This window comes from Chelon labrosus (assembly GCF_963514085.1).
Source record: "Chelon labrosus genome assembly, chromosome: 14".
NCBI lineage: Eukaryota > Metazoa > Chordata > Actinopteri > Mugiliformes > Mugilidae > Chelon > Chelon labrosus.
The window spans coordinates 20,423,971-20,449,946 of NC_140347.1; the positions used below are offsets into that span (position 1 = coordinate 20,423,971).

A 25,976-nucleotide genomic window follows, 5' to 3' on the forward strand; every position below is an offset into this window, starting at 1 on the left:
ACAAGTCCCTGAAAATGAGTCATTTCAACTGTGACATCAAGTGATATTTGCGTTTTTAAAGCAAATTTATCACAGCTCCTTTCATCTTGTCACGGAGGAGAAAAATCCCTTCCAGATGCACTGAGAGCTTCGAACCCCGCTGCAACTGGACATCATGCAGTGCTGGGCTAATTGATAGCTTTACAGCGGGACCTTGACTGGAAGATGAAATATTCACACTGCTGCATTCGTCCTCTCAGGCAGTTGACTTCTGCTCCTGCAATATTCATTAGCGTCCTGTGCTCTAAGTTTCTAAAAGAGGAAATCAAAAGCAACAGGGTGGCTTGCGTAAATTGCTTTCTTTTTGATAAGTTTCCTGCTTGACACGGAAGAATCAGGCCTCCGTGGCTTGAGTCAGATGTCAACAGGACCTCGGTGCACACTGTAGATTATGTTCTACAAGAGATCCCAGGTCTTCTTGATACTTGAGCTTTAAAACATTTCTAAAAAGAAAAAAAAGGACCAAAAAGCAAATCCTGACGGGCTAGAACGAAAGGAGGGGGAGTGAGTGACAGCCTCGTCACTTTGAATGCTGCAGATAGAGAATATTTCTCGGGGAATGCACTAAGCACAAAGACGTGCCTCTGATGTACAAGAGCAGTTTTGTTTCCACACGCCTGTCAATTTAAAGAAAAATCTGAAGTGCAGGATGAGACAAATAGTGTAGTTGTTAGATTTCTTTGTGTTTTATATCAATACATATTGTATGACTTATTGCAAGTCCTACTTCTTAGAAGGACAACATGTGCAAACACACATATGTTAGGATAAAAAAAAAACAATGGTTTCGTGACTGCTGTTTACATGAGAAAGTGAGGGCGCTGCAACATGACCACTGTGCTAGATGTAAGGAAATATGCTAACAAGCCTATTCCCATGTGGATAAATCAAGCAACAGGGATGTTTGCATATGATTATATGTTGTGGTTAATATTTGACAACGCACATGAAAGTAAATACATTAAGTGTATCATTACATGCATGTGCTTCTATGTGCATAAGCCTCATGTAGATTTACCCGGCGTCCACTCAACACTGCTCGGGGCTGTTTGGTGAGCGCACATATACAGAGCATCAGGCAGACGGCTAACACACACGGTACCGTGTGAAACGTGGGAGCCTCGGGCGTCACTCCTTTCTGCGCCACATACTCTGCAGTAAAATCTCCATCAAGTAGTACCGGGCTACCCTACAGGATGTTCCCATAAAACAGCTAGCTATACTTTGAAATGATCTATCAGCGAGGCTGGGAACTACATCACCAACATTATTATTATTCAACTGAGTACTCTCCCAAATTATTAATATATCCAAATAAAGTATACCTATAAGTGGGGTTATTAGTCTGGGCCAATACATTTTTTAAATATTTCCATTTCTTTCACAAACTGAAAGTCTTACCCCTCTTCCTGCGTGCCTCCTTGATCTCTTCACACATGCGGTCGAACTCGGGGTCCAGCTCGGCAGCAAATATAGCATGGGCCGTGTCCTTTAAACTGCAAGCTCGGTGCCTGATCACCTTGTCTGAGAACAGAGGAGACAGTGAGACGTAAGATTAATGTCACACGACACGAAACGGTGGTTTTCCGTGTAGAAGAGTGCTGTAGGTACTGTACGTTCAAGGGCATGCCCTGAATGTAACACAGACGTCTACCAATTAATATGCCATGGCATTTTACACGTTAATTCCTTTTACTCCCACCATCAAGGCATGTTCTTCACACCCTATCAAGCATATAAGGCAAAGTGTAAATATCCACTGCATCTGTGAGAAAGGGGACTGAAGTATTTTCTCACAGGATAGAGATGGCTTTGGCAAAAAATAATAGCAGGCAGAACCGAGATCACCCACTTCACACATTTAACACAAAGGTGGGTGTGTGTATAGGCACATATACATACAATGAGAAATGTTTTTTTAAAAAGGCACACTCATTAGCTCACACTCCTCACACATTTATAACTCCTATGCCTCTTCCTCCTCAGATGTAGCGCGCCATCATTAAATCCTGTTTTTTCCCTGCTCCCGAATCCATGGAGGAAAAATAACGACTGAGCCGCAGAGCCCCGCTAAAAGCATAACCGCTGTAAACTGGCCGTCTCTCATTACTGCAGGCGGTGGGAGAACAGTTCAGGCACAGAGTGGCGGAGAGGTCACAAACTGCCAGCTTCCGTTGTCTAATTGGAAGACGGCTGCTTAATTGCAGCGGAGGCAATTCGGACGCGCGCGCCCGCGCTCCTCTGCTGACGGAGTTGTGTCTGAGTGCGTGTACATGAAAGCGCACTAGAAGGGCAAAAATGCTTGTCAGTGGAAGAGGTGTCAAAGGCCAGGTGGGATGCCGAGAGCTCATCAGCACCCTTATGGGTTCCACCTAACCTCCCCATCCAGAAGAGACAAATGCGCACCGACATACAATGCTGTTGTATATGCCTTCCTTCATATTTAAAGGGCTTGTTAGCACCAGTTCCCTCAAGCGACTAAGAGGTATTTCTGACACTGAGCCACACTGCGCAGCACGGAGACATCACTACCTTTAAGATGCACTAAGATGAGGAGGTAAAAGACAAAAAAAAAAAAAAAACCTACACATCTGGGACTTTATGATAACATTAGGTTGAAGGACAAGGAGAAACAGACCACTGAGGGATAATGAGTTTTTTTTTTCCCAGCACTTTTGAGAGGCGCTGGAGAACTTTCCCAGCAGCATAATTGTGCAGGGTCTGGGTCATATTCCCTGGGCCAGGCATTGGGTGAGCCGGCAAGAGGCTTTGTTAGTCTTCTTTATTAAACTTCCTAATTGCATTTTTCCCCTTTAGTGTATCATTTGCAGACCCTGTATTCCTACAAATGACCCAGGCCCACGCCTGCAAAGACAGAGATATGATTTATTCATTTGAGCAGAGAATTGCTACCCATTAGTATCAAGCAGCAAAATTCTTGCAAGGGAATCGAAGCAGCTAAACACAAAAGGCAAGAATTCAAATTGTCATATTAATTAAATGTTCTGAAGAAGGGCTACTTCCTCTACACAACCAGCTCTTGACTTTATCCCATTTTTCCTATTAAGTGTTGAATAATGTATAAACATCTGAACTTTCTCAATAAAGCAAGCATTTATCCAGTTTTCACAACAACTATAAATCCAATATTTGTATAAGACAGTGAAAAGCCCAAATTGGGCGTATGCCAATATTAGGCCAAGAGAAAAGGTGCTGGGATGGGAACGAGGATGTGGTAAAAATTGGCTCAAACTGCAAAAGATACAATTAAATTTTCATGCATGCACAGACTCCACAGCTACAGGGAATGAATTAGATTGTGGGAAGGCTATTTTCAGTGGGGCCTGCGTGCGCTGCACTTCATTTGAATTTCCACAATGAAGAGGCCCATCTTTAGGTTTGGTAATTTTACTACCTGGTGACTGTCCAGTTGAGTCAGTTACGTATTACATCTAATTTCTTTTTATTCACACAGCTGTAACAACATCTACCCCAAGTAATTAGTTTGATTTCTCCATGCTGGCTTATTATCAAGGGCCATAAGTCACTGCAAAATAATAAAATAATAATTATATAATGTATCAAGGGTAATTTGTACATGTTCAAGATTGATTAGGATTAATTTGGTCAAATAAATTCTACTTTTTTTTTTTTTTTTACAATTACTTAGGAAGCTTGATGTAATGTCTGCAGTACAAAAAGCCAGTTTTATTTTTAACTTCGACGGCTTTAACTGGTGATGTGATTTAATTCAAGTACATGGAGGCACATGTCTGTTGGAGGTTGCAAACTGCGTACACATGCATTTTATACATTTCAAGTCTATATTGCATGTGTGTGTGTACTCATGAGCATGTCCAAGTATTTTGGTCCTCACCTCCAGGGTCCTTGTCAGGATTGTATTCTAAAGCATTGCTGCAGATGAGGTCAACGTCCACCAGGAAGTCCTTGACTGTCAAGTACTGGTAGGTGTCAATCTTTGTCATGACAGTGGATAGGTCCATGGGCTGCCTTATCACCTCCAGGTAGTCTGACACCTGACACACAGACACAGAGTTTTTTGTTTTTGTTTTTTTTTTTTTCTTTAAACAAAAGCCTAAAACTGGCCTAGTTGAACTGTGAATGAGATATGAGATGCCAAAGGGGACGGGTCCTTTCCATTCCACTTTACCTCCTCAATGTCGACTGGTTTGCTGAAGATGTTAAAACGTTTGTCAGTGGCCAGGCGCTTGGTCACGTCCCTGAGAAAGAGCCTCAGCTCTCGTAATGTGTTTTCTTCCTGTTCAGCCAGGCGGCGCTGTTCCTCTGCTGACAAGACCCTGGGGCCTGGAGCTTCTGCCACAGGCAGCACATCTTCACATCTCTCTGTTAAGACAAAAGTAAGAAAAGTGAGAAGTAAAAATAGAGGACTACATTAACTAAACGGCTTTCACATTGTTTCCACATATAGTATAGACAGGGCCTAAAAATCTATCACCACTGTTTCAGAAAAAGTAATGGGGTGTGTGTGTTATTTTTAGCTAAACAACAAGATAGCAAGAAGCTATGCAAAAAATATAAGTGAGAAACAACAGAGTGGTTTCAAGTCCGATTCTGGCCCATTTCCTTTTCAAACTACTGTGAATACCAAAGAAAACTTACCTCAGGAAAGAAAAACAGGTCTTAAAGATCATTTTGGTTGAAAACTGCAGCTACACTACTTCACAAACAGAGGTTTTGAAATACACTGGGGAACCGCCTCTGGCCAGTGGCAGGGTGATGAAGCAAGGCAAGCAGATATCTTCTCCTGCACTCCCAAGGTAACAGTGCCTGCCCAAGGCATCTGCCAACATCGTTAGGAAGACTCCACAGCACCTAAGGCCGCTTGACTCACTAGCAGTAATCCAAACCCTGATTCTAATTATGGCTAATCGCGTCCGGGCCCTCTCATAGCAATTCCCTTCCATGATTTTCTGCTGGCTTCTCTGCTGGAAATCAGGCCGCTGTCTTAGCAAGGCAGAGCACAGAGCGAGTAAAGCAGGGGACCCCTGCCTTGCATCAATGAGGAATCGGCCTGGCACTATTTCCATTTGAAAGCCCGGGTGGACATTTTTCTCGTATTGAACTGGAACAGAGGGCTGTGGGAGCGCTGAACACTGGGGGCGACAGCAGGGGGTAGCAGGAGAGGTGAATGGGGATGTGATTGAGCGATGGCGAGGCCCGATTTTGATTTGGGTGATGGATAAAGATGTCCGAGATTCGCACAGCGGGTGCACACCGGTCTTACATCCGTACATTTCTGTGCTGAATCTGAGCCGAAATTAAATCAGTCCTGATCATGTCAAATATTAAACTCTAGTCTGCATATATGAATTAGGTAGTCACACCAGAGGATCTGTCAAATTCGACCAATCAAACAACATCTGCTCCTCTACCTCACGCTAGACCCAAAAATGGCCGTGAGAGGACTGACAGCAGGAGAAACTAGAGAAATAAACGTGAATGCAGCCAACACTACCCTCTAGGACTGACAACAGAGATGAGTCACTACTCTCTCGTGCAACATGTGCATGAATAAGCAGATAAAGCAAGTACCAAGTGTATTCCTGAGGCGTGGTGGTGGTCTGGCTGCTTGAACCAGCAGCAGGTTGGAGAAGAAATTCCTTTTCTCCTCTTCTCCTGGAGGGCTCAGCGTTAACACCTCCCCATAGGTCCTCTGGAATATACTTCTCACCTACAACAATACAGAAAAGCAATCATTTATCAACACAATGCTTTGCAATCAGACCCCTCATGTAACAAACACCCAGCTTATACTATCAAGTGGAACAGCAGAGGCTGTGTAGGTTCATTTTCCTTCCATTTTGTTCAGAGGGAAGCATTTTATTTCTTTCATTTGTTAACATTAATTCCTTGTCAAATTAACTGAACTTTAAAACGACTACGCTTTGATCCAATTTCATTTTGTAAACCCACTATCAAACTAATTAGTCCAAATTATGCTTCTTACGTGTATGTTAACGCAGAAAATTAGAAAAAATTATATAATAATAATAATAATAGATATAAATAATAGATTGTTATATAGGCTGTGTGAGGCCTGTTTTCATCAGACAGTACATTAAACTAAATCATGACTGAACACAGCAGGAAGTAGGCACTTAATTAAAATTTTCATGTCCAAAATTACAAACGACATGAAATGGCTCATTAGAAATTTCTACTGGAATCAAACCGATAAAGAACAAGCTATCCAAACTTTGCAGATCCGTCACTTCTTAGAAACCAACTATGCGACCACAAAAATGACTGAACCTTTAAGCTTTTAAATATTTGAGATGTGCACTATACAAAAAGGAAGATGTCCTTAGGACGTTCAGCAAACCAAATTTTCCATTCAAATATTTGAAAGTTATTGCTTTATGACTGACATCAGTTGCTTGTGCTCGTTTGGGTTACTATATTATTTAAAGTTGAAAAGAAAGAAAAGATTTTAAAAAAAATAAAAAATAGTTCAGACCAAACATTAAGTGCAGTTATGTAAATCTACCAGTATATTTACTGTCCAAACAATAACCGAGAGGAACAACATGACCGAATGAGAAGGCAAAGATTCCACCGTGCATTCATGTCCAATACCACACTGTTAAGGACGGCATGCATGGAACTATACATAGCTTGGCCTACGTACACTTGTTTTGTGTCTACTTGATGGAGAGTGCTGACCATGTTGTTATAATGACCCAATAAATAATACAGTATTGACATAATAATATATAACCCTTACACGGTATGAATCTATCCTGAGGATTACAGGGGGGCTTCACAGATCCCAGCTGACTTCTGTGATGGAGCTCAAGGCCTCTCCCAACAGGAAGCCCGGTTGCTGACTAAGCACCAACTTTCCACTTTATACCCCCCCCCCCATCTGTCATTCACATCGATCCCCTCCCTTACCCGTGGCATGTCTGTTCTCTCTGCATTGCCTTCTGTTCTCTTTCTTTGTCTCTCTCTATGGATTGTGCTCTATACCCTTAAAAAAAGGACTGGAGTTTAAACTAGGAAGACAATGGGAGAGACAGAGACAGTCGAAGTGTATGTAGGACACAGCAGGTAATGATTCTCGGTATTTTCATCATGATATACGCTGCAGGGGTGTTGACAAAGGGAGGGGTAGAAGAAATGCGTGGATGGATGAATGGTTAAAAAGAGAAAGGGGAAGCTGAATGCATAAACACAATTGGGACCGTCTGCCTGGCTACAGCAAGTGTAAAAAGAAGATTCTCCTAGTGTGATCCTAACTGCGGAAACTGCTTAAAAGCAAACTAAAAACACGCCTCTATTGTGTGTGCAACATGTGTCGGGTTGAGTAAATGGGTCTTAAAGCAAGGCACATAAAAGGTTCTAAAGCTGAAAGGCCTTCCTGGACCACCACTGGCCAAAGAGCGCTCTCTGAAAACAGAAAGAGCACAGAAGTGCTAAAACATCTTGAAATATGTCACAGGACAAAGGCTGATAACCACCAATAATGGCACACAACTTTGTACAGGTATGAGGTGAGTCCCAAGCAGCAGAAGTATTATTGTTGTGCTGGAGCAGTGAGGTGAGGTTTTCTTTTCACAGATCTACGTTTCACTCCACATCCACTGACATGAGCTCTGGGTAGAGGTCAAAAGAATCAGGTCACTGATACACGCAGCCAAAAGGGGCTCAGCTTCAGATACAGAGTGAGGAGGAAAGGTACGCTGAAGAACCTTGGAGAAAAAACACTGATGCTTGGCTTTGAAAGAAGTCAGCTGAGGCAGTTTGGGCATTCATGATTCAACCATGAGCAGGGGTTTTTGGCACAAACAGCTCGGAGGAGATCCATAACAAGTTAAGAGGGATTACACGTCCCATCTGGCCTAGAAGTGGAAGGCACTCCAAAAAAAAATGAGCTGGAGAATGTAGGTAAGGAGAGGTCTTGCTCAAAAAAGGTCCCAGAAAAGCAGCAGAAACCAGAAACAAGACAGTGACGACTGTTTTCGTGATACGTCGTGCGTGACGCCAAAGCGCCGATATGCACTTGCAACTCATTAAAGGGGTCAGTACCAGACCATCTGAAACCCTCCTCATGCCGTGATGCGTCAATCATGCCAGGTGAAGCAGCAACAAGGATTTGCGCTTTCCTCTGATGCCGTTTTCTTTTCTTTAAAGAACTACACTCATCACTTTTTGTACAAATGGGTGAAGCAACACAAATTAATTCAAAGAAAGAATGACAGAAAGCGTGTACCGTCATTCCCATTTGAATACTCTATCATCTGTCTCACAGCTTTTCAGCCCACCTTCAAGTTTCCCTACAGAACTCTTACAAACACTTGTGCCTTGAGTTTGGTTGGAGGAAACTATCATCCAAACTATCACGGTCGCTTCACAAGACTTAGCCGTTTTTACTACTTTGTATCTGTTGTGTCTCAGTAGCGAGACCAGACTGCTGATGCATTAATAATTGCGTCTTTATAGTAAGTCGGCAGTGGAAACATTCGCATTCTACATGCTGCTGGTGCAGTTACAACACACTCGTGATGCCTCAAACACACATCCCAAATGTCACACAGCTAAACATAACGACTGAGGCTACGCCATCTCTCTCTCTAACTCTCTCTTACAGTCACACATTCAAGCGATTTTCATTGGTCTTCCAGAGAAAAGGAAGTCAATCTAAGCGGAGTGAACGGCTGTTAAGGGAGGGAGGGAAGCTATGTAGTTGGACCTGAGCCTGTAGTGTCAGTTTTGGCTGGGGAGGGAAGCTGCCTGTTCCCCACTGAGCTTTGGAGCTGAGACAGCAGCTGTCACTGTGTTCTCCGTGCCAGAGAGTGAAACAACACTCTCAGAGATAGCCAAATCACTTAAAGCATCATATAATGCAGCATGTCCGTGCTTAAAAATGATCGATAAAACTAACAACTCTAATTATGGAGCAAACAGATCCAAGGTACCCAGCCTAAGCAATATTCAATTCTTTCAGCAAACAGTCTGAGAATGAGCTCTCTCTGGGAAACTAAACTCTTTTATCAGGGTGAGCAACTACTGTATATGTTCCTAAAGTAGACCTAAAGAGAGCGTGTAGATAAACCTAGATTAAACAGAGATGTTAATGATGAATTCTCAACCAATTAATTGCAATGATAATTTAAAGGTAGACGAGCAGAAGAAGAGCTTGTAACCATCAGAAGATTTGATTTGCTGTCGTTCTAGGTTGCGCCACCAGGTGGACCCTCTTACTATTTAATGAGGTGGTTACAGGTGTGTTTGCTGACCGCCTGTACCAATGAATCGCTAATGTTCAGGAGCAGCAGGTCTCTGATTACATTCTTCCAACAACATTGAAACTGAAGTGAAGAAGTACATTAGCAAAGCTCCCTGCTCCGAGTATACACCGATCAGACATAACATTATGACCACCTTCCTAATATTGTGTACATCCCCCTTGTGCCTCCAAACCAGTTGAGACTCATCACAGAATGGACATGGGCCTTCTGAGGGTGTCCTGTGGTGTCTGGCAACAGAATGTTGTTAGAGGGGGGCCTCTGTGGATCAGACTTGTTCCAGTGCATCCCACAGATACTTGATCAGTCTGGGATCTAGTGAATTTGGAGGCCAGGTCAACACCTTGAGCTGCTCTTCCTGTTTTTTGAGTTCCTGAAGCGTTTTTGTGTGTGTGTCTGCGTCAGGCTGCATCCTGCTGGGGATCAAGGAGTGTCATTGCTATGGGGTAGGGGTGCCTGGTCTGGTCTAGGTGGGTGGTACATGTCGAAGTAACATCCACACGACTGAATGCCAGATCCAAAAGTTTCCCAGCAGAATGGTCACAAGATGGTCAGTGTTATTTACTTCTCCTGTCAGCGGTTTTAATGGTCTAGCCGATCGGGGTATATACAAGTTAGCACTGTAGTAAATATTTACAGATTCTGTTGACTAACCAGTGAACAATCCATCATGTTAATCAGGCATGTGGGCTACTGTATATAAAACCAAGTCATATTAGTCCATATGTCTGATCAACATGATGCACTTTACTGTGGATGACAACTGCTAATTTGTCTTTCAACTTTGTCAATTGTTGAATAGAAATTTGAACTATGACACTATTTTTTGTCAGTTAATTTGAGTAAGGTGGTGGGTCTAAGCGGTTTAAGCGCCCTTTAAAATTAAGATTTTGTAGCAAACTATAAATTTTAGCAGTTAAAATGGCTTTAACGGCACATGGAAAATCATCCACTGTGTTTCATTCATTTAGTGATAAATTACTGATTGTTAACATGGCTGACTAATGTTTAACGGATCTGCTGAAAATAAACATCTTATACTAACAGATGAAGTAGTTTAGAGTTCTGCCTCCCACTCTGATCCTCATTCTTCCACAATTACTTGAAGATTTTTCATGGGTTAGTGTGGTCTCAGAATAGGATGAAAATTAGAAGCTTGAAAACTGCTTAAGATGAGTAATCCATCAAAGTAAATAAGTTCTGTAATTGGTTATGCTACAGCTCGAAGCATGGATTTATCTAAAATACATATTTAGGTCGGTGAATGATTTTGGTCACGGAACGTTTGAACATAACTTGAAACCTGAAGGTTGCCTGGAGTGCCGAGTGGAAATGTAACTACAGTTTTAACATATTTCAAAGAAATCAATCTCCGGTTCATTTACAGAATAGCCAATCCATTGAGGTCGGCACAGCTGAGAATGAGGGCAGATTTCAGTCTCAACACTGAAAATGTCGGTGGTCAACACAGTGAAGGTACGGAGCAATTTCTCAGTGTAAACAATGCAGCATGTGTTTAGTATTACATTTTCTGCCAAGAGTTAATCATCGCACTCCTAGCCATTTCCAAAATGTTTATTGTCAGTGTGGGAGCTGATCAGACAGCGGCACAGTGAGTGGTACAAGAAGGATGATTTGCTTTTTAATATAGCTTGGAGTTAAAAAAAAGAAATAAATAAATAAGGTCTTCACAAAGTAATTGTAAGGAGCTGATTACAGAGTGCAATGATGCAACTCCACTACTACCCTAAAGTAGCAGCACAGAAAACTTAAAATAGAGAAGAACATAAAGGAGAAAACTAGCATAGCCTGAGGACAGCGTTGATAGCCTCATGCTGGCTCCATGTTGACTTGAGAGCGCCATTTGTCCCATCGTGTGCTTCCCAATTTCCCAGGCTTAATGCCAAAATGTTCAATGACCAAATAAACGGTACTCTGAAGAAAGCGGTAAATGCCGATCCACACTGTTGCTGCCAGTCGCTGAGTACGTAATGAACAGCAGGCTAACATGTGACCATCAAGCAGAATGGTCTATGCAGTGTGAGTATGGTTATTTTCATACGTCTCTTGCCCTCTTAACGCAGCGGGTGAACCAACTTGCTGGAGTTGAGTTCAATGAATAGCTTTAATGCAATGCAGGGAAGTGTGAGAAACAACTGATTAGAAAGTAAGTCAGAAAGTTAAAATTACCATAAAAGAAGTTAGAAAATGATAGATAAAAGTGGAAACTAAAACTTGGGTTAATAAAGAGCTTTGGCCTCAGTGGGTGCAACAGCCCAGGTGCCTCCGTCCTAATGAGGCAACTACAGAGAACGAATCATCCCAAGAGGCGCTCTCGTCTTGGAGCATGGCCAGGGTTAAGGGCTTGCCAAACAGCAGCCACACACATGCACAGAGACAGGAGAAGATAAAAACCCCACACAGGCATATTGATATGGAGTGTGTAGCCTAGGGTGAAGACATGCTGCCAACCCCCAGACCCAATTAAAGCCCTTCTGTTGCCTGCCTAGAAAGGACCCGCCTTCTTATTTTTCTGTGTCCTTTTTTTTTTTCTTCTTCCAATCTTCTCAATTTCCACTTCCTCTAACCATATCCCTCCCTTACAGCCGAACCCACAGCGGGTGGTCCGACTCTGTTTTGGCTTTCAGAAAGAGAATAATAAATCTAAGAGGAAGGATGAAGGGGCAGGGGCGGGCAGGCCCAGAGAGAAAATTGGGCAGTGGGATAAATGACAAGAAAAGGTTGATGGAACCAAAGAAGATAAAAACCCAGCGGGAGGGTTTGACCTTGACTGTGACGCGCTGTCTGCTCTACCATTCCAGCGTTCGAAGGAAAGAAAAACCTTTGAATCAGACGTTAGCCTCTAATACCATATAAAAGTGTTAACACTCCCCATTCTCACAATGCTGAAGGTACTGCATCTACAGTGACATCCAAACAAAATGTAAAAAATAAAAATAAACGCCGTGTTCCTACCTCATCTGACAGCTTTGGGTAGTGAGCTTCAGCAGTGGCAAGGATGAGGACAGGGCTGAACGAGGGCACATCCTGGAGCAGGGTGAGGAAGGTGCTCTTCACAGTATCGCTCACTGTGTCCCACCACTCTGAGATATGTGGCATGTACACCACGCTGGGCACACTCCGGCGGGCCTCGCGGAAAACCTACAACCCGCAACGGCCAGGCGCACATTGATGGTTAGATCTGAACGAATGGAATTGGAAAAAAGATTCAATGACACGCCTTTCTTAATGCGTCAGTGTTTTGCGCGTCACCTGAGCGCAGGACTCCTCCGGCGTCTTGGCGCTGACGGAGTAGAGAGTAGGCAAATCCAGGCGGTGCACCGGTAACTTGTCCAGGTGATGCAGCAAGGCGGGAGCCAAGTGGGAGCTCTGTCCTGAGCCTGGGGCCCCTGCCAGCAGCAGACGCGGCCTGTATGCTGTGGGCTGTTGTAGGGCAGAGCTAGAAGGAGATGGCAGTTCGTGGTTAGCATAATCGCTATCACCTCATGAACACAGAACAGCAGCCCTGTCAGTCAAACAGCAGTGTAACAGCAGAAGCCCGACTGTTTTCTTTTCACTTTTCATCGCTTGCTGCAAAGCGACACTTGATGCCAAATCAACTCTGCATGCGCTATAACTATAAATGCATGTTTAATGTAAATGCGGCGACAGGCCTTGCTGTGAAAGTGCCTCCACACATGTTAACAGCACCAGCAATAATCCATACGTCTTTGTTTTTCTACCAGTGTGAAACGTTTCAAGGACGAGGAGTTTGTTGCGATCGGAACGCACTGAAGACCTGACAGCAATGAATTCCTAGTAACAGGGGAAAGATCAACACTGCACTCAGATGAGGTAGTTGGACAGCAAAAAAATAAATAACTCGTTACAGTTTGGGCAGACCTCCAACTTCCCTTGTGTACCTGTCATATAGACATACGGACAATGTGTGTGCAGCACAGGCTCTGCTTGCATTAATCAAATTCGGCATATCACAAAACAGCACAGCAAGACAGAAATGACCTCACCTCAGTTTTTTTTACATCATTTCTCCCATATGCTGTCTGCAACTCCACATGTTTTTGAACCTCCTAAAGATTTCTTCCAATGCAGCACGTGTTTGAACGCAGCGCTTGACAATCAGGTATGGTTTGAAAGCTTTAAATCGAATACAAAAAGTTTTGCAAGTCTGAAAGGAAAGGTTGCATAATGTTTTGAGAGACGAGATATTTCACCAACATATTTTTTCCAAAATAGACCCTGTTCTCCCAGATGAAAATTAAAACTTAATACTGAAAGATGTATACTTGCAGAGCAATATCATCACAAATACACATACTTCAAAAGTTCCAAAATAAAATGTCATCCTTTTTAAAACTTTTCTTTTTTTAAGTCGCCATTTACAAATGTACAAAGCTGGAAAACAAGCTAATGCACTTAGAGAAGAGTGATGAATCTGAAACTCTGAAAAAGTGAGGTGCACTTTTGAAGGATGAAAACTCAGAAAACAATATTTGCAGAGATTGGAATTTTTTTGTCAGACTGTGAAAACATTATGCAACCCTTTAAAACTTAGTTTCAAACTTGCAAACCCATTTTTTATAAAAAATTCAAGCTTTCAAAACACTTCTCAGCAATTTTCAGTAATGGCATATTAACCCTATAAGAAATCCATGGTTTTAAAGCTCTTAAAGCAGTAGGTGCTAATTTAGTTTGTCCATTAACAAGCAGCTATAGATCAGTCCTGCAGCAATTAAGTTGCATCGGCCTTTTTCCATTTCGGAATGGAAGCTGTGATTAAAATGAGTTATATTTGTTGCAGATTTTGATTACTTGCACGGAAAACAATGTGTTATATCTTAAAGACTTTCTGCTAGAAAGATAACTGTATTTTCAAAGCACAGTAGAGCTGTATTTGTTCCTAATTAACTGACTAGAATGAATCCCGGCAACATTAAGGAGGGCAGAGGTTGCACCTTGCTTCTACTGCCAAAACCTAATTCTGTTCCAACATTCAGCATCAGATCAAAGTTTAAAAATGCAGCTACTGTTCGCCTGAAAAAGTATTAAGTATAATTTTACACATTATATCTTGTCTTGCCAGGAAACATATTTCATGACAGAAAGAATACACGTATTTCTTTTCACTCTGACATAGCAATAAAAAAAAAAAAAATGCTTGTTGGTTTTTGGTAATTGGTCACCAGGGACTAGGCACGACTTCATAAACACATCCTAAAAACTCACGAGGAGAAATGGAGGAAGGGTCTGTGCATTGGAGAAGAGGAGAGCAGACTCTTTGGGGACGCAGCAGGCTGGACTTCATAGATGGAAGCAGAGCTGTCCTCATTGTCATCGTCGCTGAGCAAGTCCTCTTCAAGCAGATGATTGTCGCCGCCTAGCAGAGAGAGGAGCATTGCTTATACAACTACACACACTGCATGTAGCAACTCACTTGTTCCTGTGTTATTTAGTACAATGGCGGCAAATTGATGTAAAAGTGCCCTGGGAATTACTGGGTGCAAGAAGAAGTACGTCTCCTCCGAGCAATCTCCTGCTAGTCGAGTGCTGCATTGAGCCTAATCTGGTGTAAATACTCTTCTGTTGACTGGAGTGGGAGCCGAGGTATTGAAGAGCTCACAGGATGACTAGTTATCAAATCTCTGTGCCATCACCTCTGCATGCACAAGGGGGGGTGTTTCACCACACATTCAGTGTGCCAGAGCGATACAAAGGGCTTTGGTAATAAGGTTGGGGAAAGAGATAATCAAATACAACAAAACAAACTAACAAGTGAGACAGGTGGCAAGAGGGAAAAGAGCAAGAGTCGGGGGAGAGAAGAGACAACCAGCTGCAGGAAAGTGAAAACAAAAGGTACCACAGGTGGCTGGGTTCCAGATCCCTACCGTGTGTGTTGTCCCTGTCAGTACACTGAGCGTGGGGGAAGACTCGTAGCAGAGCTTTCAGCACCAAGGAGTAAGAATTGGCCAGCAGGGGCCTGAGGGTGGGGGACAGGGCTCGGCCTGGGGGAGCCAGAGCCCTCTGGGAGGCTGGGACAATTGTCCTCATTGCCTTGCCGAAGTCGCCAGGCCCCAGGACGATGGAGGTGACGTCCAGCTTCAGTTTGACGCTGCTGCCATAGATCTGGGGATAGCGGCGACGCAACGCCACCAAGGCTGCCTCTGTGCAAAGTGCTTTGATGTCAGCACCACAGTAGCCTGGAAGTAAGGCAGATAAACAAAGGTAAGTACACAACTGGTGAAATAATGGCACAAGCAACACAGGCTGCTCCCTCTACGGCTGCCAGGAGAAAATATATACTGTACCTCTACGTTAACCCATGAGGATTTGACCTAAAGCTCAACACTGCTCACAGCACACACTTTTAAACTTAAGCATTACTCTTACCGACACATTTTTCTGCAAGTTCATCTACAAATGGCTCAGCCAGTTTGGGATTCCATTCCCGTGTGTGGATCTCCAAAATGTGCTTTCTGGCCTGAAAGGAGTGTTTGTGGTGGACGAAAAGAAAGATAAAGAGACACAAAAAAAAAAGAAGAGTAAATACACACAAGGGCACACAACCAGGAAATAACATCATCAACGTCACAATAAAAACACGTCTCACACGTCTGTTCAGATCTGGACAATCCAATCACATAAAAAAAAAACAGGTGTGAACACCCCCAGGATGTACTGAGATCGCATTCAAGAGATCCAATCCCTGACCATATTTGGCGGTGGTCTGGGTCGCATATGTCCGCTTTCCTTTGGTAGTGTGAACGCAATGTGTCCTAAATCACATTAAAGACCGCCTATACTCCTAACAGCCTAAACAGGGTACTCGGGCGTCAGCGGAGTTTTGCCTAATTTATTCAGGGGGAGAAAAAAAACAACACACACATATACACACGGCCGCTATTGTGAATGATCGTCTGTAAGGAAAAAGCACAGTAAATGAAGTCTGTTCATTAGTAATGAGAGCATTTTAAAATATTCTGCCCCTGTAGCTGTTACTGACTAAGACATAAATAAAGCTAAGTAAGACTTAATATGAGCACACGCGTGTGATTCTGTGTTAATTACTGATGCGGTCATGTTAATGAATAAGGAGCCGTGTGTATTTCAGTTACACATTTTCTCAAACAACGGTGTCTTTATTTACCTTTATTACCAGAGATTATGGTGCGTATGGAAACTTCCAGTTCTAATCTGAGTTTGTGCAGGTGTAACTAACATTAGGGTGGAGATCATAAATAATAACGTGTGTGCCTAAGTCATGACACACACACACACAAAACAGCAGTGTTCTCGGTTCTGAAGGCAGTGATAGAGATCCATTTGAGACCGTAGCTGAAAGAATATTCTACTGCACCCCAGATCATGTCGGGGTTTATTGGCATACACAGGGTGAAACCGAGATCGGATCTGGAGATGCAAGTTAACGCAGGTAGTCTGAACACATACCTAAAGCCGGCCATTTACGATCAGATTGCCCGGGTCAAATCTTAATGCAAGGTCTGAACAGACCTGTAGTGCAGACTTTAATTACAACACTATGAGAAAGATGAAAAAGAAACCAAGTTCAACTGAAGGTTCTGCCGACACTACAGTTCACTGCAATGCCTCAACAGGACAATGCTTTGACGAACGGGTATTGAGACTAAAGTGGTCTTTGTCATGGATCAAGGGCAAGAGTTTCCATCTTCTTTCATCACATCTCCCTTTCTATTCGAAAGACAGCCACATTTTATACATCTGTCTGTCACGGGGAGCACTAGAACATAGCTCAACTTGAATCTGTCTAGAGAACGGCTACTTGCACAAGAGCAAACTTTCAAATCAGTCGGAGCTCACTACTGGCAACGGCCTGCAGACTGGGCTTTGATCACCAACGACCCTACTGCGTGCACAAACGATGCAAGACAACCCATTAGGCAGGCTCAATGGGGAGGAGTCACCACTCAGCTGTTTATCTGATACGCTGTCTCATCCACTCACATTTAACATTGTTTTAACGCGTAACAGAATAAAAAACGAGCCCCCCACGTAGTGCAAGATTAAAGCAATCAGATCTGAAAACTAATGCATCGTCCAAAATTGATTTTTTAATTTTGCGGAAACCTAATGAGCATCTGCTCTGCGACTCTCTTCTCGGATCAAAACATCCAACAGCGAGGAAAAAGCGGAGGAGACTCTTAATAGCTGCAGGGCTGCATGTACTAATTTTGTCGCTGGACTTATGAGTAAGAGACTAATTAGTTCTGGATTATTTTGTGTCTCCGTCTGGATCTGAACGAGAATGCGGCATCGTATGCACAGACAAATAATCCTTATATAAAGTTTAAGGTCGACCTACCATAGCACGGACTGATGCCATTGTTTGGGTGTGCAATATTGATGCCTCACCTTCTTGTCTGGCAGGCTGAACAGAAACTCCCGGTCAAAGCGTCCAGGCCTCCTGAGTGCTGGGTCGATAGAGTCAAGTCTGTTTGTAGCACCAATGACCACTATCTCCCCACGACTGTCCAAGCCGTCCATCAAGGCCAGCAGAGTGGATACAATAGAACTGGACAGAGAAAAAAGAGAAGGGACGACAGGCATTAGTACTCAGATGCATCAAGGCTGACACCCTAGTTGTACAAATCACATAACCTGTAGGAGTTTGCTGCATGACAGCGATTCAGTAGCAAGTAATTTGTACATACTCTATTGCAATGATATATTATACACACTCATACAAGGGCCCAGACACTATTTGAGTTTGAAACAATATTGACAATTCTCACGGGTCCGTGCTCATCAAATAAACAAGCCTTATTTCTGCAAATAGTACATTGGTCTGCCAAACATACTGAACAAAACAGTGTGGGCTGTTCTTTTTCCCTCTTGACTCGAGCTTCCTGAATGCATTCACCCAGCACGGCAGAGAGAGGAGAGCGTCTAAATACCATACGCACTTTTCCCGTTTTGAATAAACGGTGGACCAGAGCTACACTTGCAGCTTACAAATACTCAATTTTCTGGACGCCAATCGTTTTAGGAGGGATCAACTGCAAGCTGTGTTTGCATAATAGGATATATCCCTCGTCACAAATCAGAGGAGAGATTCTTTCAGTTCCCCCTACTGGGGTTATTCAATCCCAAATGAACAAACAAATAAGGACTCAAGTGTCAAAGACGTGAAACAACCAAATACAGATTAGGCTGATTTGGTTAACAATCATAGATGCAGTGTAAGCAGTTTGGGTAGTTCCAGCAAACCTGCACCACCTGTTGGCAAGCAGGATGATAGCAGCAGTAATTTAGAAGTGTAAATACGCCAAAGAAAGGTAAAGAAATTGTCTCTTTCATCACAGCCTTTTTATCACAGTGTGATAACTGTAAAGGTTTTATTCTGTTCCTATAGCTGCCGATTCAGAGTGGGTTTACGTAGGAACTTAAAAGATACGTTTAGATGTAGGCTGCTCAAAGACAAACTGATTCTATGGACAAAAAAAAAATGTGTGAGAGGCACCAGTATGTTTTAAGAATAAACATGTACACAAAACAAGTGTACCTTTTTTGACATGCAGGCTACAACCACATTTGTCTTACCTGTGTATCTGGTCTTGCCTGCTGGAGCGAACAGGTGCCAAACCATCAATCTCATCAAAGAAAATGATGGATGGTCTCATCAGGTAAGCCTGAGTGAAGCATAGAGAAGACCAAGGTCAAACATCAGCCCCCCCCCAAAAAAATCTATTCAGTTTTCTCCAGATACGTGATATTTATGGTTTAAAAATACACTACCAGGAACGAATGAGCAGTTTTCTGCTTACACTGTCAATTCAGGTCAAGTAACTGAAGCTGCGGTTCCATGGCAATAGTCGTCATATTTCCTTTGACCTAACCACAGTGCTGCACGGCTTACTCACCTGGTCAAAGAGCAGGCGTAGCTGCCGTTCCGATTCCCCCACCCACTTGCTGAGGCAGTCGGCTCCTTTCCTCATGAAGAACGAAACCTTCCTGTCTCCCTGACTGCACTCATTGGCAAGAGCCCGTGCAACCAGGGTCTTTCCTGTCCCTGGTGGTCCATAGAACAAACACCCTCTAAAAAAGGCATGGGCGAGGACGTCAGAGTTACTTATCCCTACGTAAATACAGAAAACTCTGCATGAATTAGCCAAAGTCTTGCAATAAGCTGTCACAAGTGAGTCCCTCTCACCTTGGAGGCTGAATCTTGAATTTCTCAAAGACCTCAGGATAAAGCAGGGGGAACACCACCATCTCCTTTAGCGACTGAATGTGATTGCGGAGGCCGCCCACGTTGTCGAACCTCACCTAAGGAGAGCACGCACACATTTTAAGTCGTCTAAATATCTGTGAAAGAACTTAAAGCAAGAAGTAATTTATGTACGGCGGCTAAAGTAATGAGTGAGTATCATTCAGTAGTAGTTCAGTTTAATTGTGATTCGTGAACACATCCGTGCTTTGGTATTAAGAAGTATTTCCACTCACTGAGTTGTCAAGGTTCATGGGATCCACGTCAGCCAGGCTTGTACCCACTTTCACCCGATCGCGCAGCACCCCGCTAGCGAGGTCTTCTGCAGTCAAGTTCATGGGTAAACATCTGTTGAAACAATGGTTGGAGAGCATGTCTTATGAGCTAGTTCTGACAGGATACAACCTTTGATGCACACAGTTCTAACACAACGGCCACAAATATTAGATCTCAAGTTATCCTTAGTTATCCTTAAAAAGTTGTTAGAACAGACGAAAGGAAGATGAAAGCAGCAAGCAGCACCTGTTCCTGGCCCGGGACATGCTCTTGCTTTTTCTTCGCTCAAACCGCTCTTCATCGGAGGATGAGGTGGTGTCGCTGCTATGAATGGCGTGTTTCTTCACCCTGAATAAGTGCGACAGCCTAGATCAGTACAGCATCGCCCCACCGTCACATTCCTCATTCCGCAGCAGGATCTTGTTGTAACCACAGGTCTTAGTTCATTAAAATAACAGATTTCATCCCACCTTATATGGCTTCTTCTTGCTCGAGATCTGTGGGTGTCGAAAAGTGAGGGGTTGCTCTGTCTTCTGCTCACCGGTTCTGAGAAAAAAATAAAATAAAATCTATGACAAAACTTTCACGCATGTGATTGAACTGAGAAAATCATTTAAGAAATGAACCCAACACAGAGGAGGACAATGTATTTAAGTTTGTTTAGGGGTTAAAATGACAGTACTTACCAATCGGCGGTGCCTCATATCTCTGCACGGTCTTGCGCTGCCTCAGGTTGTACGGTCTGTCATTCTCCTCTCCTGCCTCCTCCGCTTCATCTCCTTCATCTTCATCGTCGTCTTCATCGTCCTCTGCATCATCCTCCTCCTCCTCACCATGAGATTCTGAAAGTCAAATGTGCCACATAACAATACAATAGATGAGATTTGAAAGCATTCTGTAGACAAAGTTTTCATGATGTCTTCCCTGCCCCACTGATTTCTAAGTACAACATCAGCAGAGCACTGACCTTCCGTCCCTTCCTCCTCTTCCTCCTGCTCCGTTTTGCTCATGACTTTGTGGTGCGCAGGCATGTTGAAAGTGCTCCTACGCATGGATTTCCTGCGTTTCACCCGAGAGTACATGTCCATGTTTTCCTGAAAGAACAGAGTCAGCGCCGTCACCGCCATGGCACACTTCGGGCTTCGCGTTTTGCGACGCAGCCTTGCTACACTCACCTCCTCCGTTTCTCCGGTCCACATGCGAAGTCGCTCCACCTCACGGTTCTGCCTGATGCTGCTGATGTTGTCCATCTCCTGGAGAACAGCCTCTGCAGTGCTACACACACACACAGGGAGCAACACAGAATGTAACACACTGAAGGCATGTTCACAAAAGCACAACGTGAGCCAGGACTTTTGGCACCTCAAAGCGCATCTAGGCGAGAGAGTAAAGTATACGTTAAGATTCTGCAGCTCTCAGAATCAACTGGCGAGTCGAAAGCGGTCACAACTAGCGTGGATGCAGTTTTTAAAACTTGACGCAACAATCGCTGCAGTATTTGTAATGTAAACTTGCGAGAAAACACCTTGTCAAGCATAAATTGCACTCACTTGCCAGTTCATTAGGTACACTAGTGAAAAAAATGCATTCTAATACAACAGTCCTGCAATAAATCCCCCTTCGGGAACTGAACTGCTAACCCTCCTGTTTGAGGAACTCCCACTACCAACCGAGCCACAGTCGCCAGCATCATAAAGGTGATAATTTAACTTTACGAACATTATGGAGGATGTAGTTTGCGGTGCTGTTAAACTGAACTGAATGAAACACTAAAGTGTTTCTGTTATTCATCCTAGCCGCCTGACTATAATGGGGTTTGGTTCAACACATTACAATTAAATCGCACTACAAACCACAGCCGCCAAAATGAAATCACAGTTGAATCAACAGCTCTCTCAGTTATTCGAAACAAATGCTGAATACTTTAAACTTTATAAAACTAAGATTTAGTGCAGGACTAACATAGAAGAATGCACTCGCTTTCAAAAGTGTACCTAATGAAGCGGTAAGTGAGTGTATTTCTAATGTTTGCAGTATCCCTGCAGCAAGCACAAAGAAGAGACTTTCAGTGAACAATTACAAGTTCATCAACAGTTCCAGGTGATTGATTTACTAGTTAACTGTTGTTCAAGATAACAGCTTTTTATCCATTTATGTAGGCTGATGTTAACTCAAATGCAATGTATTTGAAAATCCTTACAACCATTACTATAACAGTATATAATATATTTTACAATGAAACCAACAGTGCGTGAATTGCATGACATTTACAGAGAAATATCACAGCATTCAAGCAAAGCGTTAGTGACAACAACAATGAGGGACAATGGCAGGCAGCGACTCGTCCCACAATTTAAGTATATATGGTTTATCTCGGCATGCCGTAATATATTTACTGTTCAGTTTTGTCTGACAGAGGTTTCTGATCAACTGTGTCTACGGTTATGGACTGTGACATTTTTTGTTGCGTTGTCTCTCTGTTCTGGCATATGGCAACTCAAAACAGAACGACTCGCCTCAAATATGATGAGTTTTGATCAGGAGGGAAATACTGCATTTGCATCTTCAAGATGGCACTATTCAAAAACTACACGCACTGCTCAGCAAATATGAATACTGTACAAGGAGTCAACAGTGAGTTTTCTAACCTATAAAATATATCTTTTGGGTCTTCTGTCAAACCTTTACAAGCACAATCAAGTACAAAGTCTCGGTTTCCATATGTTCCTAAATGAATAGAGTTTGCTCCAATTTGTCATTGACATTTCCTGCTTGTCCTTTGTTTGAAGCAATATGGCAAATAAAGGTGTCAGTGGCGTGACTGCCAGCTACCTGTTGACCAGCTGGTCAAACAGCAGGCTCTGATTGAGGTGTTCAAATTGGCTCTTCTTCACCCGGCAGCTCCTCTTCAGCTCCACATGGCCGTTCATACGAGAGTGATCTCCCCCTCCGCTCTCCTCATTCCGGTGATTCATATGGGCTGCAGCATCAATAAAAGACAAAATGGAGATTAGTTCTTTCGGCGGTGTGCTTCCCAAGTAAAAATGGTATTTTCAAAAACAACAGAGTGTAAAGAAATGAATTACCGTGCCCATTCTGCATTATGCGAGAGGACAGCCTAGAAACAGAACAAGAACAAGAAGTGAAAATACGTTTGACGTCTGCACGGAAGATTAAAATTAATCACACATAATACTGTTTAGGAGTTCATGTTTAAGCTTGCTTGCCTCACTGATTACAATACATGCCCTGAAAAGAATTAGATCTCACTTGACAGTCAGTGACACCAAGGTCACTTAGACCAACTCTGGCTTATTTAAACTTTATCTTCATATAGACAAACTAGTAAAGTAAATGACTTTAATACGACTTTGTCTTTAGATAAATATCTTCTTTTTACTTTGAAAGAAGAAGTATTAATGTACTTCTTTATCACCGAAAGGCAATATTTCTTTTCCCCAGTCATTCTGATTAGATTCAATCATAAGTGCTTACGTGGACGCTAAGTAAAACGAACCGATAAGATACACATCGATCAGCCACAACATTAAAATTACTGACAGTCGAAGTCAATAACACTGACTCATTACAATGCAATGTTCTGCTGGGACACTTTTGGTCCTGGTATTCATGTGGATGTTGTTTAGTCACGTAATGTACCCCTCATCTAAATATTGACTGATCAAGAATCTGCTAGACACACTACAACAAGCCTGATGCACAGAGGGTCTTCCCCTCAAGAACCTGAGGACCCAAATGCTCCCACTACCAATGTCCTGGTGCCAGATGCCATTAGACACCCACAGAAGGCATTCCCCAATGAGGCAGAACTGTTTTGGAGTGACAAGGGAGATGTACACAATATATCACTGATGGTTTTAATATTCTGGCTGATCGGTGTATGTACTTACGTTTCTCAAAACATTAACACATTCTGGAAATAATATTTCGGAAACACGCTAAATAGTTTTGCCCGTTATAATGGCTGAGAAAAATAGTTTTTTCCCATCTTTATTAAAAACACTAAATTCATTTAACACAAGAAGACGACTAAGCCAGACTCAAAATTTCAACAGCGCTGCCCACATAGATTGAATTTTTATTTTTTTCATCTTTTCATTGATTTGTTTAATCAACTTATTTTGCTACCAGGATGTTCCCTTCCCTTCCAAAACTTGACAAATCAACTGGTGTTTACCCGACACGGGCAAATATGCGCATAAAGAAAGTATTTATTCCTACTAGAGAGAAAGGCACAGCATTTTTATATTGAAAGGAATTATTCAAATATTTCATCACCACTCATTTCACTCTGATTGAAAATTCTCCCCAACCGGGCGAGTCTATTTCAACCGAGGCAGTTACATGAGCCACTTGTATTCCGCTAATAATCAGAAGAACAGCTCAGTCAGAATACAAGCGCCTATGTGAAAGCAGCAACCGTGCTTAATATTTTGTTAGATTTCCAATAATCTTTGAGCAGCTGACCTCGTGCGATAGGTGGGGATGTCCCAGGAGACCCTCTGGCCCTTAGTCTGAGGGGACGGGGACGTATCACTGGAGCTGGGCTCGGAGGCAGTCTGCCGCCGAACCCGCTTGGAGGGTGGTGCCAGCCGTGGGCTGCTGGGAGTGCTCGCATCGCTGCTGAGTTCCTTCTGTTAAACAAACACACACACGCGTCACTGAAATATATGAGAGGAAGGACAGAATGCAAGAACAACACAATCAGAACGAAAAAAGGGGATGCCAAATACAATGACAGCATTGCTGCCTGTCAATAAAAAAAGAAATCCATAACAGCTTAAAAGACGTCAGAGACAGAAGCAGGCAATAACTCCAAATGACAAATCCAGTCATATTATGATGAGACACCTTATTCCGAACTTCGCCATGTATCCTCTCAATCACAGCACCTTACAGACACATGCCCTTCATGCTCCCGCCCTTCACTGTCTAACTTCCCTGCTGATATGAGAGCATATCTCGCTGTTGTCATAGGCAACTGTCTGCATTGCCGGCTGAGGGGTTTGTCTGACTGGCTGCAGACAGATGCAGACAGACTGAAAAGTGCAGGATGTACCAACAGCACAAAAAAATGCACAATGGTGGCCCAAGGGGTGCACACTGAAACCACTTCTCCGTTCCAATCACTTTGCCACACAACAGTGGTCAGTTTTGACAAGTTCTGACTGCAAGGTCAGCGTAAGGCAAACAGAGCAGAGCCGTGATCCAAAGAGATCTTTGGTGATGTATCTGGAAACTGTTCAAGTTTGTCAAACTGAAGCCTTTTAATCCCAAGTGCCATTAGTTAACCCAGTTCAAAATCCACAGGCCCGGCTTTAGGACAGGAATTACTTGAATTTCTTGAACCGCAAATGTGCAAACTATAAACCGTCGCCAAACGACCCATTAAAACTCAAGAATGCCCTTAATGACTTTCAATAAATCATCTGATCGTCGATTTATACCGCTGGTCTGCGTTAAGTGCTACAATTATCGTAAATAATGGTGAAGCACACAACCCCCCCTGCCTTGCATAATCTCAATGTTTACATTTGGAGACAAAGACTGTCAGTTTGTGGGTCAGGCGATAGTAGTAAAAACTAAAGCCATCACGTTAAGTGTTGTAAAAGTGTATCCGTCGGCGTAATTTTTGCTCAATGTGTGTGTTTACGGCTCTGGCTGGTAAACCAGACTGTATATGGGTCTTTGGGGCATTTACAACTGAAAGTTCACCAAGTTCAGACTTGCTAAATACGGGACTTGAGCAAGCCAACTGTTGTGAACCTGGGATTCCCTTCCCCCACTGTAAGCTAGCTGCCGGGCTAGCTGTACCTTAGAAACGTTAGCTCAACTAACGCTTAATCTCTTCGCGTATAACTAAACTATTAACGTTGACAGTCCCAGCGTGACGGCACGAAGCAATGCCAATGACCTCTTGTCAAAATGACAGTTGTCTTTATTCGGGATTTGCTGTGACAATGGTGACACAAGTCAGCCGGGTAAAATTGCCAAACACAAAGGGAACTCAACTGGGGGCTAGCCCGGAGTTAATATCGCTAGCTCGTAATCTGACAGCTGTGCAACGCGCCCGGCGCCGACGACAC

At 43.1% G+C, this 25,976-nt stretch overlaps 1 protein-coding gene across 2 annotated transcripts in view; it reads right to left on the reverse strand.

Annotated features, from left to right (window-relative positions):
- Positions 1-25,976, reverse strand: part of atad2b (ATPase family AAA domain containing 2B) — a 67,697-nt gene that overhangs the window by 41,356 nt on the left and 365 nt on the right. The window contains exons 2-23 of one of the 2 annotated variants that reach the window (XM_084560688.1): positions 24,358-24,524; positions 22,956-22,987; positions 22,702-22,849; positions 21,045-21,144; positions 20,837-20,963; positions 20,556-20,711; positions 20,340-20,415; positions 20,116-20,217; positions 19,830-19,941; positions 19,537-19,652; positions 19,247-19,421; positions 18,927-19,015; positions 17,739-17,898; positions 15,738-15,828; positions 15,236-15,547; positions 14,577-14,727; positions 12,603-12,789; positions 12,306-12,491; positions 5,614-5,752; positions 4,211-4,404; positions 3,917-4,076; positions 1,441-1,563 (exon numbers count right to left, since the gene is read on the reverse strand). In XM_084560688.1, the coding sequence (XP_084416814.1) occupies positions 1,441-1,563; positions 3,917-4,076; positions 4,211-4,404; positions 5,614-5,752; positions 12,306-12,491; positions 12,603-12,789; positions 14,577-14,727; positions 15,236-15,547; positions 15,738-15,828; positions 17,739-17,898; positions 18,927-19,015; positions 19,247-19,421; positions 19,537-19,652; positions 19,830-19,941; positions 20,116-20,217; positions 20,340-20,415; positions 20,556-20,711; positions 20,837-20,963; positions 21,045-21,144; positions 22,702-22,849; positions 22,956-22,987; positions 24,358-24,524 (3,103 nt within the window). Of the gene's footprint in view, positions 1-1,440; positions 1,564-3,916; positions 4,077-4,210; positions 4,405-5,613; positions 5,753-12,305; positions 12,492-12,602; positions 12,790-14,576; positions 14,728-15,235; positions 15,548-15,737; positions 15,829-17,738; positions 17,899-18,926; positions 19,016-19,246; positions 19,422-19,536; positions 19,653-19,829; positions 19,942-20,115; positions 20,218-20,339; positions 20,416-20,555; positions 20,712-20,836; positions 21,145-22,701; positions 22,850-22,955; positions 22,988-24,357; positions 24,525-25,976 lie in introns of both variants that reach the window. The other variant, XM_084560687.1, reaches the window with a different exon arrangement.